Raw genomic sequence first — 19,189 nt, 5'->3', positions numbered from 1 at the left:
GTTAAAAGATCATTCATACTGATAACAACAATGATGGGATTGGTTTCCAAATTCAACATATAATGTTTTCAATATATTTGCCTGGCTTTTTGTGGTGGTAGTGTAGTGGATCATTCTTTTTTAAATATAGCTTTGAAAACAAACTTCTGTCTTTGAAAAAATGAATTGCTTGCACACCTGTTCCTGTTTATTTATTTATTTATTTAAAAAAATGTTAGCAGCACATACACACAAATCTCACAATGTGGGGGGGGGGAGAACAGTGAGATGGATCTAGACTTTACCTTATACGGACGGAAAGTCTTTTTCTTTGCGTGGATGGCTTTGGATACAGAGGGAAGATCCCACCAATGTGTGGGGGAGGGATGTGATGTTTGAAATTCTCCTTCCCTCCACAACTCCCAGCACCACCAGCCACACTGTTCTGGAGTGTCCACTTATGGGAAATCCACTCAGAGGATGATCCAGCTGGCAGAAGTGAACTTTGGATCCAACTCAATGAAGACAATAGTTACTAAAGGCAGCTTCCAATTAAACAGACCTGCTAGTGCAAAGAATCTTGGCTGAACAAAGGAACTTCTCCTTCCTCTCTTTGGGTACCCTATGCCTCCCTAAATATTGTCTGGAGGTCCCTCCAGTCCTCTAGAACAGATTTTGGGAAAATGCAGGGAGGGTAGAAGGACAGGGAGTTCCATTGCGCAAGTGGGAATTCATGAGTTAATGGATCTATTTAGTTGAATTCCACCCTGTATCTGCTTAGCTGAGAGTAAGTTTCACTGAATTCAGTGCAACATTTTGGAGCAGACATGTACACTATTGTACTATAAATACACAAATAAAAAACTAGATGAATGGCACACATAGACACACTGCTTAATTCTGCCTCATATAATACACACAAACCTAATTTCAGAGATACTACAGACTTAAGCTTCTTGGTTTTTTAAAAAAACTCCACACACTGGGGGGGGAGGAACATTAAAGTACCTTATGAAAACTGAACATATTTAACACCACATTACCTTTTTTAAAAAAAGGAAATCATGCAAATATTCAAATAATTATATAATGTCACTTGTAATTATGAAATCTGAAAAGCAGGAAGAAAATAACAGAGAAGACATATTCTTCCTAAAACAGGAGGAAGGAAAAGTATCTTGAACACCCCACACCCACCCATTGGCCACTTTGACAGATGGGTAGTACATCCCACCTATGATACCCGATATTTTATTATTTTAATTATTAAACTTATATACCACCCTCATTTGAGGATCACAGGGTGGTTTGCTACATAAAAACACAAAAATATGTAGCATAATAACAAACAAAACAATTATACTCCCTACCCAGTTTAAAAGGCCTTGGATTGTTTAATTAGCTAAAGGCCTAAAGAGGCAACTTAAGCATACATATGACCATGCAACAAAATTAACATTATACATAAGACCAAAAGAATCAAACTGATACCATAAACCATCATTTTGGTATCAGTTTTCTTACTCAGTCCTGTCTCCTATTTCGGCTCTAGATTAGCAGAGGCACTAAAATCTCAGAAGGTCATTGTTTTCTTTTGTTATTATGTCATGTATTTCTGCGTTTTTATATTGTGAACCACCCTATGATCTTTGGATGACGGACGGTATAGCAATTTAATTAATAATAAAAAATGATGAAGCAACCATGCAGAAGAAAACCAACCATTCAGTTTAAAAGGTAGCACAATTCTAATCATCTTCACTACAGTATGTTGTACTGTTTCCAAAAATACTCTGTAGCAGAACTCAATCACAAACTGTGGAGAGAATCTCTGTGGGCAGTCAGTATATCCCAGGAGTGTGCCTGTGTGTGCAGCAGGAGGGCAGCCTGGTGGGTGAAGGATGTGTGGAGAGGGGACTATAGCTCAGAAGTAAAGAAGATGCTTTGCACATAAATGTTCCTTGGGTGAATTTTTCACACCTCCAGTCATGAGGATCTCAGCAGGGCTCTATTAGACCTCTGCAGAATCCCTGAAGAGTCATAGCAAATAGTTCTGGGTTAAATGAACGAATGGTCTCTGATGCAGCTCCTGATCTAATTCCAGTTGTGTGTTTTTTGGGGGGGTGACTTTTTTAAATGAGTAGGTTGAATAATCCATTTAAAAATGCATGGGTTGATCCTGATAAGATCATTTTAAATGGACAGTAATTTAACTCTAGAATATGGATAGGGTTGAAATTTGATTCTGTTCACATCTGAAGGCAAGCCTATCAAATTTGCATTTTCCAAAACCATACTTGAGACAAAACACTGCCTTCCTTCAAAATCTGCACTTGAGATGCAGTTCTTCAGCAAGTAATACATATAAAAATATGTATTCTGGGATAAAATGTGTAAATAAATGTGTATATTAGTGAAGATAACATTCAAAAATGCATTACGTTGGGGGAAATTGCTTTGTAAGGCAACATAAAATAAAATGTGTATAGTAGAAACACACAGCAAAAGATTGGTAAATTTTCATGAGGACTTTTTAAAAAAATCACAAAACAATGTAGAAATGTGGGGAACAGAACTTAAGATTGGAAAAATGAGGAACTGGGAGAAAAAAATTTGATATATTCACCCATCCCTGCTTTAGAATACATAGCTGGCTCTTTTTTTTTTCATTGAAGAGCATTCCATTCACATTTCTATGTTAATGGAATTTGATTCAGTATGATTTCATCCCCCCTCCCATCAGAAGTATTTGTAGAAAAGTCAACTTGGAATTTTGAAAGGAGAAGCTCTTAAACTGGAAAATTATTCAAGTTGCCTGCCATCCATGGCCTTTTTATGTTGATTCAATCTCATATTTTTTTTTAGTATTGATCAGGAAAAATATTGGTGAACTGCAACTTTGGGTGCTTCCAGGCTGTTACTATCTTTGGGCAGGATCTAATCACACACCATCAAATTCAGGTCGCACAGTTGCAATTGATTGGGAGGTCTGGCACAACAAACTCGCTTCCCCCAAAGACCTGATTTTTTGCGATAAGGATCGACGGGAACATGCGCTGGGAAGTGTGGGAGAACACTTGCTTGACGTAACAGTATCTAACCTCCCCACAAACAAGTCAGGACAAGTGCTCACTAAACAGCCAACATTGCCTAACCTCCCTGCATACAAATCAAATGAATGCTCAATAAACATTGCCCTTCGAAACCTTGGACATAATGCTTTGCTTTATTTTTTGTTTGGAGGGGCTTGCTCGTGATCTTACTATGTCTTTAGGCTTTGGGGGGAAAGATCAGCGGGAAGCAGTGTTTTTGAACTCAGTTGGGTCACTGGAACTTTCTCGGCACTCCATTCTAATTTGCAGTTTTGCTATAATAAAAGCCCCAGATATATTGCTACTGTCTAGACATTTTATCTGAAACAAGTGTCCTTCGTAATCCCAGAGGACTTTTCTATTTTATTTCCAGTAAATCAAAGTCTGTGAAGAGCTTTGGTTCTTATTAAGACATACCCTTCACAGTCCAGTGATTGCCAACAGTGGCAAACCATTGACAGTTCATTTACATATAAGTGATGACTTCCATCAGGTAGTTGGCTCAAAAAACTACAATGGACACTCAGAGAGCATATCCAATATTTCTTGCTCTTTGATGAGGATCAAGTGCCAATTTATTTATAGAAAAGTGACTATTGAAAGGTAAAGGCTTTCCTTTACTGACCTTACACCGTCTTTTTGCAGATTTGGGGAATATATTGTTAAAGCGCTTGATGCAAGTTAGTTTGTTTTGAAAAGCACACAGAACAACTTTGAGATCAAAAGGCACCAGAAAGGCTGTAAAATTTCTCGGGCAAAAAACACTGACACATTTATTTGATGTTAGACGCTGCCATACAGAATACAGAATGACAAAAACAAAAGAACAGTGCCTATTATGATCCAAACAAATAAGCATGGGATTTTTTAATTTTAATTTTTTTACACATTAGGTTTCTAAATCCTACTGAAATTGTTTCTAACCGTATAAGAATCTAGTGTATAGTACGGGCTCAAGAGCGATGTTTCTGTTATCTTCTGTCTACATCTGATGATTTAAAGATGAAATGCTTTCCATTGTATACTGGGAATTTTCATCAGAGGAAACTGGTTTGTTTACAATCCAGTATCTTTATAATCAAACTGATGATGCCATTTATTACAACTGGGCATGAATTGCATCCTATGCTAGACACTGTTCTCTGTTACAGCAGCAGCTTGGTTTGCTTCCTGTTCTTTCGTCTTCCTTTCTCGCATTGATGCAGCTACTAAAGCTCCAGCAACTCGAATATCAGCTGCCTTTAATATTGGATGTCCACCCACTGTAACACAAAATCAATAGATTTATTGGTATATTAAGAGCATACAAATGAAGATCCATCTCAATTGAGGACAATGCGGACAAAGGTTACTGTGGTGTGTTGTTTTGAGTTTGTGGGTGCCAAACTCGCATTTGATCCCTGGATCCAGCAAGCGTTAAAAGCTAGTCAAACCAACCTAGCTTCCTGAACCCCTGGATCCAGTAAATGTTAAAATATAAGCCCAGCTGGCTTCCTCTTGAGGTAATGGGCCATTAAGAGCACAAAGGGGGTTACAGATGTAGATATGTTCTGTATAAACTGTATAAACTCATTCCAAATGTTGTCATATTTATCCAAACAAAGTCTATGTCTGTAAGAAGTCCATTCAAATGTTGTGAGTGTTGCCATATTGTTGATCCATTGACTATCTTTATTCTTCCAATTCATCAGTATCAGTCTTTTGGCCACTTTACCTTCTTGACAATCCTTTGAGGACAGGTTTACTCTCCCAATGTAATCCAGTGAGCTTGCTGGCTGGGCAGGGATTAAAACCCTGGTCTCCCAGGTCCTAGCCTGACCCTCAACCCACTATGCCACCACTGGCCCTGTGTGTGTGTGTGTGTGTGTGAGAGAGAGAGAGAGAGAGAGAGAGAGAGAGAGAGAGAGAATGAATATATAAACTTTAGTCCCCACAGTCAATGTAAGATGCATCTTAAAGTAACTTGTTATCCTTGATTTTTCCATGAGCTATTTTGAATATAACTTTTTAGGAAACTTGAGAAAGCAACTCAAAAAACACCACCACCCAAAGTATAAATATTACTGCAAAATTAACAGAGAACACCCTAATAATGCAATGACTATCATCAAACTATTTGACACAGAAAAAGAAAAAAAGAAATGATGCAGCAGAAAAGCTGACAACTAGAGGGCAGGAGAGATTCTCCAGACATAGAGAACTAGTGAGCCCATGTTGTGACAGCAAACTCTAAATAATTAAAATTGACCTGAGTTGAGCAGAGCAAAAACCATGCACAAACACAATTGGAGCAGAAAGAGAGTTTGGTTGTCCTCACTTCAAATGCTTCAGGAATACTTCTCCCATGAAGATGTAAAGCAGAAGAGGAAGTCATAGAACCATTCTACAACCATTTAAATGTGGCTATCCACCAGAAAAGGAAATATTCCATCTAACTGCTAAAAGGCCAGACATCCTTTATCTTGGTGAGGAAGTAATCATCTCAGCAGAAATGAAGATGTAGCAACATAAAATTGCAGCTTTCAGAAACTGAGTGTCCAAATATTGTGAGTGGCTATAAATATGTTCCCCCTCAGGTAATAATTTCCATTTTCCTTCGTCAGACTGGCCCCTTCCCCCCAGTCCCACTCCCCGTCGTCATCTTTGTAATCCAAAAAATATTTATCCAAAAGATAGTTATTCACCTGTTTCATAGTCCCACTAGAGTTAAAAGCTTCCTTGACTTCAAACACTTCCCAGCATTCTCCAAGTTCAATCTTCCAACGCAGTGGCTTTTGTTCCTGCAGGACTTTGGGTCTCTCCATTTGTGTTGTTTGAGGAGTAATCACTGCCTCTTCCTTCTTCATCTGCCCTTGGACTTGCCTTGTTAAACCAGATTCCTGACTTGATCGCTGTATAACTTCTTTATCCTTTTTCTCTGTTAAATCATATTCACTGGCCACAGCACTCATCAAGTCCAATTTTTCATGCATCAAGTTCATTTTTTCATGCAGCTGCTCCAGCAAAACATTTGTCATGCCAAGGGCAGACACCAAACCTCCCTTCCAACACATTTCTGTCAAGGTCAAATGGCTGGTCCCACGATCCAAATCTCGCAGCTGTAAAGTCTCCAAGTAAACTGTAGCAACAAACTGACAGGCTCTCTCTAGGGGACACAATTTCTATTTGTATCCATTTTTAAAATGTATCCAACAAAGGAAATTACTTTCGATTTCAAATCCTTTCAATTTTCAGATACTTTGTTTCTTTGAAATGCAAAAATGCAGAAAGTAGCATTGAAATTAATTTGTTTCTCTCTTTTTAAAAAAACTATCTGTCAAAAGTACTCCGCTTTCAATCAATGGACGTCTCAAACAATTTCTGTCCCGACACCCCGTCCCCAGGTTTGGGACGATGGAAACTTAAATTCCTTTACTCTCCTCCTGCAGGATTAAACAGTCAAATTCCCCCCTCCTTATCTCCTGCTTCCAAGGGGGTTTTATTAGTTGTGGATGCAGGAAATTTCCAACTTTAAAGCAGTTTTCCAGGCTATTAGGTTGCAAGGTCTTTGCTTCAGTCTATATACAAAAAGCGGAAGGCGGACTTCCTGTTTAAACCTTCCCGCTTCGTGCCTAATTCATAAGTTTTGTGAATTTCTTAATCCAATTCTCCGTTTTTACTCACGGGTACTTGATTTAGAGTCCAAATGTCATCAGGAAAAAGTCAGCGCTCTCCGGCGATGGCTGCGCGGCTTCCCTCCGTGAAAGTAGCAATCGGTTCGCAGCACCGCACTGCTCACCCCGCTTCACTCTGGAGCCCCGAAAAGGGGTTTCCTCGTGAGTAGGGGAGGCGCTCTTGGTGCTCTGCCGAACCCCACGTTCCCAGGCTTCTCCGCCTGGGATTTCTCCGCCTGGGAGAAATCCACCCTCCGGAGACCCACTCCCCAAGAAACCAACAATAGACAAAGAAGTGCATAAGCACAAACAAGAACAAGAAAATTTGCAGAAGGGGCCTAGAAGAGATTTAAGGGCCTCGGACATAAGAACACCAGATTAATGGACTGGTTGTAATGGACAGAAAGGACTGACATAACCCGAAACCAGGAAGAAGGGACGTTGGATAAAAATTAGAGATATCGAGGGAAATTCTTTTGTTAATCTTGGAATTAGTGCAACATTAATGAAATATCAGGGAATATGCTGGAAAGGAACTAAATTGGCTTTAGCAGAAATGATTTAAGGAGATATGTATGAATATGATGTAAACTTTGAAATTTTAAGATTTTTAAGATAAGATAAGGTTAAAGAGATTAAGGTAAAGTGAAAAAAAGATTATATTAAAAGATGGAAAGGTTATGTTGAATCAATAAATAAGATAGATTGTGAAGATTAATCATTTAAATTAAAATTGAGAAACATGGGAAGAATTTGCTGGAATAACAAATTAAACTAGAATACAAAAAGGGAGGTGTGAGGAGGTTCAAGAAATAAGCAAATGAAAAGTTGTAATCTGAGATTTGTATTTTTCTTTTTTCTTTTTTGTTTTTTTTCTTTTTCTTTTATTTTTTTGCTGTATTTTTCTGTTTTTCTTGTTTTTTCGTGTTTATGTACTGATGAAATTTTGAATAAATATCATTTTTAAAAAAAATTAAAAAAATATAAATATGTTCCCCCTGTACATACTTGCTGACAATAAAGCTCTCAAACAAAAGCAAATTTGAACTGTGGATATGTAAGTCTGCAGTCAATTTGTTCTTCACAAAAAGAAAATTGTGAAGTAAAATTGCAGATATGTCCAGATGGTTGTGATTTACCAGTATAGTTGAAGTGTCATTTTAAGGTCATCCCAGGAATGTACACTGTGTTAAGGCTCTGAACTGAAACTAATGTGGCTTGTGGGCCAGAGCAATCAGATTGGTCCTGCAGCAGTACAGAAGAACAAGCCTTGCTTAGGAAGAATCAGCATTGCTTCTGTAAAGGTGGCTGTTTCCTCACTAATCTTTTAGAATTCTTTGATGTGTCATTAAGCATTTAGATTGGGCTAAGAAGATAACATTTGAATTCAAAGACGCAGCAGTTTCCCCAATAATATTAAGTGGGATTGGTGCCATTTTACTTTATAAGGAAAGAAACTAGGAGGATGCACCATTTTAAAATATTTTTGATAAGAATGGCATGGGAAGTGAATAAGGAATATTCAGTGTTCATTATTTCAAAACACTCTTCTCCTTCTTCTCCTTCTTCTTCTTCTTCTTCTTCTTCTTCTTCTTCTTCTTCTGCGATCGCCGTAGCCTAGTAAGATTGTCTTCCATAAAACACAGTTTTAACAATGAGTCTGTAAGTGACTGTGGAGGCCAATTCTGGAACCACACATCCTTCAAAACACTACACCACAACCATCCAATGAGACTGATTAAACATACAAAATAGAAGCATTTCTTCATGCAATACATTAATAATATGGTTGACACCCCACCCCCCGGTTGCTGTGATAGGCAGTAGGTTAGATGGGTTTAAAAAGGAACGACACATTTATGCATGAGGAGTCTAATCAGTGCAGATTCATCACAGTATCTAAAAAATGGAACCTTCACATTCTGGAGCAATCCACCCCGTTTAGCAAATGCTGTTATTATATCTGATTTGCAAATTTCCAGGGACATTTGTTTGAAGAGTGTCATGGGGTAAAGTGCTGGACTATGTGGGATCTTGGCCCAAGCTAGCAATTTTCTAACACAAAAAAGTCTCTGTAAAAAGCACCCTAAGCCAAAGGGGGAAGCTAGAAACCAGAATGATGAAAGAATAAAGGAAAGGAAACAGATGGAAGACATAACTGGAAGAAGCCACAGACTGAAAAACCTCTTTTGGCAGTATGTGTGGAAAACCTAACGGAACTGCATAAAAGATTCTAGTTACAATTATGAAGTTATAATCTGTTACCACCTTCTATTCTCTCTTTTTTAGAGAGAGAGAGAGGGAGGGAGGGAGGGAGAGAGAGAGACTTGAGATATGTGAGAAGCAAAATTTACTTTGTGAAGAAATTAGTTAAAATTCTTACCAGGTATTTAGGGTTCGATGCAAGAATACAATTTAGGTATTTAGGGTTTGATGCAAGAATACAAAGACGTTTCAATTTCTAAGTGGGATTCACATACTAAGCTGTTTTTCCAATGAAGTGGAAAACAGCTTGCTGTAAGTCCTGAATAGGATCTAAAGATCAATTTTCAACAACAACAAAAAGGGGGTCCAATCTTTTCCCCAAATTCTTCCCCTCAAAATTAAGGCAGAAAATGTGCTAGCAGCAGTAGGAGAAAGAGAGGATTCTCTCTCTTACACCAATATTCTTCCTACATCAGGGCCAGTCCAGTACGCATGCTGCCCTTCATGCCTTTCCTGGTGGCCCTCAACAATATTTGATGCTCTCCCCAAAAATTTTTGATGCCTTCCCAAAGCCGGGTAAGCAAGGCGCTGGTCTTTGGCAAGGAGGCGTGAGGACTCTGACAGGATCCTAAAGTCCACCCACCTCCTTCTCAAAGCCTAGGTAATGGGTGAGTGCTGGTGAGGCGTCAAATTTTGGCCTTGCTTCCCACACACCATGCACAACAAGGCAGTGTGCGGCCTTCGGGTTCTCTGTCAAAGACTCCATTAGCCAATTCCCCACTTTGAACTCTTGGATGCCATTGGCGTATACATATGCCCACTGCTTATAACAGCCTCTACTCACAGAGGCTACAAAACTATTTCTGTACAGCTTTGGACCAAGATATCTGAAAGATTGTCTCTTCCCCTTATATATACAACAGGTCACTGTTCTCTGAGAAAACAATTCTCTAGCAGATATCATCTTATCACAATGTAGGATTCAGGCCTTTGGTGTTGCGGCACCTCCCCTTTGGTATTCCTTCCCTTTTAATATGAAACTGGAGCCATCTCTGTGGTCTTTTTGATGCCTACAGAAGACCTTCCTCTTTCTACAAGCCTGTCAAGTGGAGATATTTCCAAATCTGCATCTGGTTTGCAATTGATTTTTAATTGTTTTATCAATTGTTATGTGTGGCCCTGGGCTTCTTGGGGAAGAAAGGCAGGATATAAAATAAATATATAAAGATCCTCTTTCCAGATCCCAAGAGAACCATCTACAATAGCTATTCCCTCACCTCGTCTCCAGTGCAGAGGGCATCCATTGACTGCTCCTCTCTCACCAGCTCTCCTAGGTGAGCCTCACTTCCACAACACACCATGGCAATTCCGCCTACATCATTTGTGTGTGTGTAGGTGTACATGCCAATCTAGCAGTTCGAAAGCACGTCAAAGTGCAAGTAGATAAATAGGTACTGCTCCAGCAGGAAGGTAAACGGCATTTCTGTGCGCTGCTCTGGTTTGCCAGAAGCGGCTTAGTCATGCTGGCCACATGACCCAGAAGCTGTACGCTGGCTCCCTCGGCCAATAAAGCGAGATGAGCGCCGCAACCCCAGAGTCGGTCACGACTGGATCTAATGGTCAGGGGTCCTTTTACCCTTTACCTTTAGGTGTACATTTATCTATAGTGTTATTATATGGTTTCGTCACTAGATGGCACTGGACTTAGTTTATCTGCTAGAGTCAGAAGTTACCTGTTGCTATTTGTTCTTGCTTAAGAGAGGCGATCAGGAAATGTATATATTTCACCTGAAGATCACAGGGTGGTTTACAACATAAAACGTGCAGCTAATGTATATCCTTGGCCTTCTGTGACACGGGGTATGTAAGCCCATGAGATGGTTGAGATGCCTTGGAACTTCTGCTGGGATTTACACACTCAGTTTTCAATGCCAGCTACTGTCTATCTTCTTCTTCTTGGTTGGTTGGTTGGTTGGTTGGTTGTTGGTTTGCTTGCTTGCTTGATTTATATTCCACCCTTCATCAACATATCTCAAGGTGGTTCACAAGATAAAGGCACAAATAAAGAGAAACAACAAAACAATAACCTACCACCCACCTCTGGGACACAAGGCAGGCACCACCAAACGCTTAGGGTTTCTTGCATATGGCAGGTGTGATCAAACTCCCTTCTCATGTGTTAGCAAAGTCACTTAAATAACAAAGAAAGAGTCCAGACACACGTCTCTAATATTGTCTCCTCCACTGTGGTGAGATATATTGCAGTATTATTTAAACCACATCCACTTTTGTGACAATCCATAACTAGCCACCCCATTTGGGAAGAGTGAGTTGATCCTTAAGCTAAAAAAGTAGCTGTTTTATATAGTTGAAAAGGTAATCCATTTGAAAATGTATTAATGAAAAAATGCTAAAATTCTATTAATCTTAATAGGATATCTACAAGGAAATTCAACGCTTAGTAAGGACACAACACAGCATTTAGAATGTATTATCAAGAGGAGAAAAAAAGTAAAGACTTGTTATTCTTTAAGCAACTCAAATGCAAGATACGATCTCTATTAAGAAATAAGGTGATAGGTTGTGTAGCACTAATTAGCAAATAATTTGGAACAGAATAGCAAGGCATGTCTTTGGCTCCAGTGCAGTTCTTATGCCAAAGTATCTTGTATATATTATCACTTGTTCTAGCACAAAGTCAACAAAAAATTTAGGCCAGTTCAGGCATGCATACATAAATACACTAATTTTTGTATGCCTCTTCTTTCTATATTTTCCCAATGAGAAACTTTGCCATTGAGTAAATGTGTCTCCCATATGTTGAGTGTTGCATCTCCCATTTTCGTCTGTTTCCCCAATGATAAACTTTAGCACTGAGTAGATCATAAATTCTATGTCAGCCTTTTTTTTAAAAAAAAAAATCAAATGATATTTCTGGATCTCTGAATAAGAGTTTGAAGCTGTGATGTTGGTGGCCATTTTTTAACCACCTTCACATTTTGAGATTTTCGGGTGGTGCACGGGACATGGGTGGCGCTGTGGGTTAAACCACAGAGTCTAGGACTTGCCAATCAGAAGGTCAGCAGTTCGAATCCCCGTGACGGGGTGAGCTCCCGTTGCTCAGTCCCTGCTCCTGCCAGCCTAGCAGTTCGAAAGCATGTCAAAGTGCAAGTAGATAAATAGGTACCGCTCCGGCGGGAAGGTAAACGGCATTTCCGTGCGCTGCTCTGGTTCGCCAGAAGCGGCTTAGTCATGCTGGCCACATGACCCGGAACCTGTACGCCGGCTCCCTCAGCCAATAAAGCGAGATGAGCGCCGCAACCCCAGAGTCGGTCACGACTGGACCTAATAGTCAGGGGTCCCTTTACCTTTACCTAATTTATTACTATATAGTTTTGGGTGCTAAAATTCTGGTGCAATCCAATAGGAAGTACAGCAAATGAAAGAACATGGCTAATCTCTACGGACAAGTTTGCACATAACTCTGAAGTACTGAGGCCTTCTGTCCATCCTGCAAAGCTGCCCTAGTTCCAGTAGTTTGTACTGCCTTGACATCTGCCAAGCAGCTAACCAATAATTTCTTTCCAGGCCTATTCTTTTGGCCATTCTGTGGCTCAGGCTGATCCCAAGCTGGTATCCACATCCCCAGGAACAAAGGAGACTCAGAAGGGTGGTGAGCATCATAACCTACTGTACCAGAAGAACATGCAAAGACTACTTGCTGACCCAAACCATTTATTAACAGGCGTTATCCAAACCTATATAAAGCATGTTTCAAAGACAACTTTCAATTGCCAAAAGAGAGAGCATGCAATTAGTATTTGAAATAATTGTGATTACATTTTGTGCTAATATTAGCATTGGGGGGAAAAGAACAACAATCTCAAATGGCATTATTATCAAGGCACTCAGCTGGTGACACAAAGCAGGGGAGGGCTGATCTTGATTGTTTCTTACATTATGATGCTCTGCACAAACAGAAACCCTTATATAAATGTAAAGTGCATCAGAATTAGTATTTATATGGCGGCATTGATAAGAATTTCATGCTTCCTTTGGGGCGTCTTGTCGTAACAGAAACAAACTACTGCAATATTTGCAGTGAGCATCCATTAACACAAACTTTCTAATGAGTCTCTCTGGTTGTATACGCTGACAAAAGGAAGATTACTTTCTCCTTTCAGTGATTATAAATCTTCCCGTAAAGTTTTAGACTGTAATGTTCTTAATGAAGAAAATGTGTCTATTTTGGTCCAAGGAATTCAAAATGACAATCAGCCATTCACAATGTTGTCATTTAGACTTTGTCAACACTGGAATTAAAGTCTCCAAAGCCTTTCGTGTGAATTTGTGGCCATGGTATGATAAAAATGTTACGACCGAAAGTTACGACTTTTAAAATTTCAGTTATAGCATGTTTATCATACCAAGTGCATGAATCCACATATAAAGCACTAGAAGCCCTGTACATGGAGTTGTTTGGGAATTCTAAGAAACAACAACAAAAACCAGTGCAGTTTTGAAACCAGTGGTTAAAATCAGTGCTTTGAAAGTGTCAGCTTGTAATCTTGTTTCAAAATGTAGATGGAGCCTTTAATTCCCTGAGCTTCCCACAGCTTCTGTATGCAAATCACACAACCTGCAGATCGATTCATACCTGGAATCTGGAGTCACATCCCAGAAAATAGTTTAACTGCTACAGAAATAAGTCAAACTATTTGCCCAGCCCCCACAACCACCCTCCAGATGTTTTGAACTGCTATCATCTCCAACCATTGATCACACTGTTTGCAGCTAATGGGAGTTCTGGTCCAAAACATCTGGAGAAGGCTGAGCTAAGCTAATACTATCTACTCTGACTGGCAGCATCCTTCCAAGGCTCAGGTAGACTCCTAGGAATACTGTACAAGTGACTGAGCCTAAGACCTTCTGCACAAACCATGTGCTGTACTAATGAACTACAGGTGTTTCCATATTCTAGGACCCCATTTTCCCCCAAGAAAGCTTGGCGGGGGAGTTACGGGAGAGGGAATAATGAATTATGAAAAATGCTAAGGGAAACTCACCCATCATTAATACTGACTGAATATATTCTTTCCTAAGCCTCCTAGTAATTTGGTGGCACTGTTGGGGCTGCATGGGAGCTAACAAATGTCTGCTGTAACACTGGAATCTGATATATTTTTTAAAGGGAAAAAATGAAACAAAACAAGCTGTTTCCTGTGCAAAATCTGTGGTGCCAGCAAGAGAATCAACAGTGTTAATTACCTATATAAAAATTAAATTTCCTTAGGCAAACACAATTGCTAAGGAGCAGTGGCAACAGCAAGATCACAGGGCTATTTTTATAAGATGGCTATATGATTAACGGACCATTTCCCAGCCCAAGGATCTGGAAACTTAGCAAGAGGCTGGTTTCTTTGGACACAGCATTGTTCAGGCTTTAAAACAGAGCTGCTTTCCAGCTCCCCTTCTTTTGGACTAAATTCCACCATTTTGAAGAGTCCAAGGATCACCTTGCCTTAGTCCAGTTGGGGAATGAAAATAAAAATGATAAAGTCATTCATGAGCTTACAATACAGCTCCTCTGAGCTATCTTCTTTTTCACTCAGAAAAACTTTCTTGTAAATGTAATTCATTCCATTTGCTTAGCAACAGCTGCAGTTTTTATTACTGTAACAGAAAAATATCAGATGTAGTCTTGAAAAGCAGAGTGACAGGGACTCTGGCATATATTCTGCCACACATACATATTAATGTAAATGGTCTGCCATTGCTATTTTTTGTAACTCACTGAAATATACTCAGAGTCGCAAAGTGATTTCATGCTCTTTATTCAGCTCATAGTGGTGAGGAGGAATGAATGAAAGTCCCCTCAAAGTATCTGCTTTATATACATTATTTACACAATGGGCTGCACATGATTGGCTAATTCCGGAATTCTACTGTAAGCCAATCAGGTTGTGGATTCACTTCTATCTGGAGCATGATTGGGTGGTTCCTGCCAACCAATCATACTGCTGCATTGTTCTAGGACCAATCAGACTGCTGCATTCTGAATCCTATTGTTCTAGGACCAATCAGACTGCTGCCTTTTGGATCCTATTGTTCTAGGACCAATCAGACTGCTGCAGTTTGGATCCTATTCAACTCAGTACATAACACTCACCTTTTAAAACACTGTATAGTTCAGCTTGTAATGACAGAACATTTCCCATTTAACCCATGCAGGAACAAATACCATACTATGCCACAGATTTTATCACTAGGAATTTCAACATTTAAAAAGAAGTTAGTGCAAATTTATTTAGTTAGGCCTCTATTATTAAAAGTCCTGTTAGTTATACAATAAAGTTGAACTTTTAGAGTCATGGAAAGCAGAATTATACCATATGTTGATGAAATCAGCCATTGTAAGGTCATATTTATAGCCCTACCATTAGGTAGAGTGAGCCATCCACCTCATGAAGTTGATCTAAGGTGTCATGAAAGGGCAGCAAATGATTAGTTGATTACAGTGCAAGAGTATACTTGGCTACTTAGAATTAAACTCCATTTTGAAGAAGAGGCATGGGAAAATCTGTGGGTAAAAGTGCCACATAAATATCAACAACAACAACAAGAGAAAGAGCCCTTAAAATTGTACACAGCTGGTACTTAACACCTAGATGCCTAGCTAATATAAAACCAAACTGTTCTCACATGTGTAAGAGGGGATGTTCCATTATAAGAACATATCAGCACATGTGGCGGGAGTATCCAGAAATAGAAAGATACATCCAGGTATTATTTATTCTAAAACAGTTCTAAACTTTGGATATATGCTTTGGAAGACTGATGATTTTACAAATTAGTCCAAAACATGTCATTTGAACACAAACCCCACCAAACCTAAGATTCATAACAAGAGTCCAAAGTTTTCCTTAGATTATCTAGTGGTTGCATGGGCCCAGAAAAACTATTAAACTCTTGTGTCTTTAACAGATGAGTATCAAGGTAAAATTCTCTCTTGGATGGTAAACCAGTCCCTGAGTCATATCAATTCAGGATGCAGGTAAAGTGTCATGTGACAGATGTTCCTTCTAGTGCTCGACTGAAATATTCTGCAAAGAAGTTTTGATGGGGCTGCAAATCACCACTCCAACCCCAAGATTTGATTAACCTCCAGCAGTTCAGCAAATTCTCAAAATCTGGAGGAAATAGTCCTGCTTCTAAAGACAAGGAGGCCAAGGGCTTTGCCTTTTCCTTATTTAATGCAAAAGAGAGAGAAAAAGGAAAAACCCTCAACCACTTCATTTTTAAAGGTAAGACCACCCTCCTGCAAGATACCCCTCTCACTTTTCATGGAGGGTGAATGATTCTGAAAGTAAGTGGGGAAGATGCAATTCAGCTGTAGCTCCTCCAAATGACACAATCCTTCAAGAAATAACACTCGTGGACTCAGCCTTTCAAAACTACTACTTTAACAGCTGACTTTGGGTTTAAGGCTGCTAGTATGTTCAACAGAGAGGGGGAAACTGTGGCATAATTTTTGTTGCTCCTCTCTTAAATGGGAGGAATGTGGCTGAAATATTATGACTTCTCTGAAATAATATAGCCAGAAAGTTGGTCAGTATGATCAAGTGTAGTGCTAGGTTTGACCAAAAAACTGATTCAGAACGTCAGCTCTTTACCTGAAGGCAACTTGTAATTTTTCAGTGTCAAGTCGTCTTCTCTTTCAAAAAAAAGTGTTAATAGTAGCAACCTACCTTATTATTTGTTAATAAGAAAGTATGCTATTTAATAGTGCTGTATTTAAAACTGATACATTTATGCTTAACAAAGCCAACAGTGGAGCAAAGTCAAAATCCAGCATTCTAATCTTGGAATCACACAAGTGCTCCAATATCCTGTTTCTAAGATACCAAACAGCAAAATGCAAAAGCCACAAACTTCACATATACACTAATCAGGACTGAACTGGTCATTAATGTTGACCCAGTGTATAGCAGCTGTGAAAATGGTGGATTCCATCATTAGAAAAGGGGTTGGAAATAAAACCACCAAGATCATATTTCCATTATATAAATATATGGGGCAACTGTGCTTGAAATATACTGTATATAGATAGCTCTAGTCCATAGCTGTCAACTTACAGATTTGAAAATAAGGGACCAGCAGCCTCAAAAATAAGGGATCAGCAGTCAAAATAAGGGATTTTCCAAGCACAGGTATGTTCAACTTCTGAGCCCCTCTGAGCCAAAGGCAGAAAGCCCAGCCAGCAGCCAAACGAAGCCTCAAGCGGTGGTTCCCACAGCGCAGCAACCCGGCAAAGGGGATGCAGCAAGGGAAACCACCGTCACCTCTCCACTGGGAAGCGCTGAGCAAAGGCGAGTCCCCAGGCAACGCGGCCGATTTGATCGGCACAAGGCATGCAAGCTCCACCCACCAGTCGTTCTTAGACTTCTTATTGGGTGAGCAACGCAGCCAAGCAACACAGTTGGAGCCTCCCTCCTCCCTGGCCGGCAGGGAGGGAGGGAGAGGAGCTGCTTACTTTGAAACCCAGGAAATTTAAGGGACATCATCAATAAGGGACAGCAGTGGGACACAGCACTGGGATAAGGGACTTTCCTGCCAAATAAGGGACGGTTGACAGCTATGCTCTAGTCACTGAATTCCCCCCCCCAAAAAAAAAACCCTGCTGTGGAGCTGGAAGCAGGACTACCTGTTTCCTCATTATATGAACCTTCAAAATCTGCAGGACAGGCAAGGTGATCTTTATTGTTTGTTCCTCCTACCTTTGGAATGTATCTATCTATACACAATTCAAGATAGGTAAATGCCCAGTAGACAAACTTGCATGTTATTTATTTAAAAAACAAACAAAATGGAATGCACTAATATACTGAAAAGTATATAATTTTCTGATCATGATAATGTTGAAATTAATCTCTGGCAAAGCTGTAAGATCTTTAGGAAAGAACAAGGCAGAGATAACAACTGAAAATGGGAGGCATTGGTATTCTCCATGGTACCACAAATATAACATGCATTTCACTTTGAGGAATATACAAGGTTATTTGCATGCTTCCGTCTCAGAAAGAGGGAAGAGGCAAGGATGTCACAGTATTATATTTATAGATGTGTTTATCAGGTGCAAGGAACCCAGCAACTTTTCCTCTTCAGAAATATAGGCTATCATTATATAGCCCTGCAGTAAATACTAAATATATTTCCAAGCTCAAATTAAACGGCAGTTCCATCAAATGAATAGCAGAGTGGTGGAAATCAATCTTATCAGTTGTTTTTCTGTTCCAAAGACTACAAGAATGAATCACAGATTTGACATTCCTAAATTTATTGAATTGACTGCAATTTTGAAGCTGTTCTTCTGTCTGATTAGTCAGGAAACAGTTGTCTCAGAAGGGGGAGAGACATACTACTCTTATTTCACCAGAATCATAATGGCATACTTTCACAAATGAATATGTTTTTCTCAGTGCTTGAAAAAAAATAGAAAATACTAATTATTATTTTTTTAAGTCTCAGGATTGCTGGTAGTTCTGAAATTTGATTTAGTGGTTGTTCTTGCCCCGCTCACTTCATCACAGAGGAGATATCAGGTTCAGACCTCTGGTGCCCTTATGTTTCTCTGGACTAGGATGTTTGTCTAGCTTTTGCCAGTATTGATGTAGAGTTTCATCAGTCCTTTGTTTTCATGTAATGCATGCCGGTTCTGATTGTTAGAATCACAGATGAAAGATTTGGGTGTAAGAGTGCAGATCTATACACCTGGACTCTGATCCAGCACATTTTGGCAGAAATTGAAGAAGTGCTCGGCAGCGGCAGAGGAAGCCTCTTGGGCACCTGGGGCTGCACACCCAGGCGTGGGGTGAACCGCCCATAGGGGCAGTATGGGGTGCATGGTGCCCATAGGGAGGGATCGCTGTCTGCCCGCTGCCTCCCCCCCAGCTATAGGGCGGCTGAGGCCCCACGGTGTACCCCATCCAGGGATGGGATTGGTGGCGCCCTTAGGGAAGGATGGGGTTCCTGGCCTCAGCTGCCCTACAGCTGCGGGGGAAGGCAGTGCCACCATTTTGTCACCCCATCAAGGTGACACCCAGGGTGGACTGCACCCCCCACCCCTTTCTACATCCTTGGTGTTCAGGATAGGTGGCTCTGGGTTGGGTATTTTCAACCTTTTCAACCTTGCCCAGAGGCCCACTCAAATCAAATTTGATTCAGAACCAATCTGAAACAAGCAGCTTCGCATTCTAGGCA

General features: G+C 39.9%; 1 protein-coding gene across 2 annotated transcripts in view; it reads right to left on the bottom strand.

The window, feature by feature from the left end:
* Positions 1-3,817: 3,817 nt before the first annotated feature.
* IQCM (IQ motif containing M) overlaps positions 3,818-19,189 on the bottom strand; it is an 89,575-nt gene continuing 74,203 nt past the window's right edge. For both annotated transcript variants that reach the window (XM_083631252.1, XM_083631253.1), the window contains exon 12: positions 3,818-4,333. In XM_083631252.1, the coding sequence (XP_083487378.1) occupies positions 4,200-4,333 (134 nt within the window). In that variant the 3' untranslated portion in view covers positions 3,818-4,199. The remainder of the gene's footprint in view (positions 4,334-19,189) is intronic.

Source organism: Podarcis filfolensis (genome assembly GCF_964270895.1).
Source record: "Podarcis filfolensis genome assembly, chromosome: 9".
NCBI lineage: Eukaryota > Metazoa > Chordata > Lepidosauria > Squamata > Lacertidae > Podarcis > Podarcis filfolensis.
The sequence above is the reverse complement of the archived record's forward strand: the minus strand, read 5'-3'. Positions and strand labels throughout refer to the sequence as shown.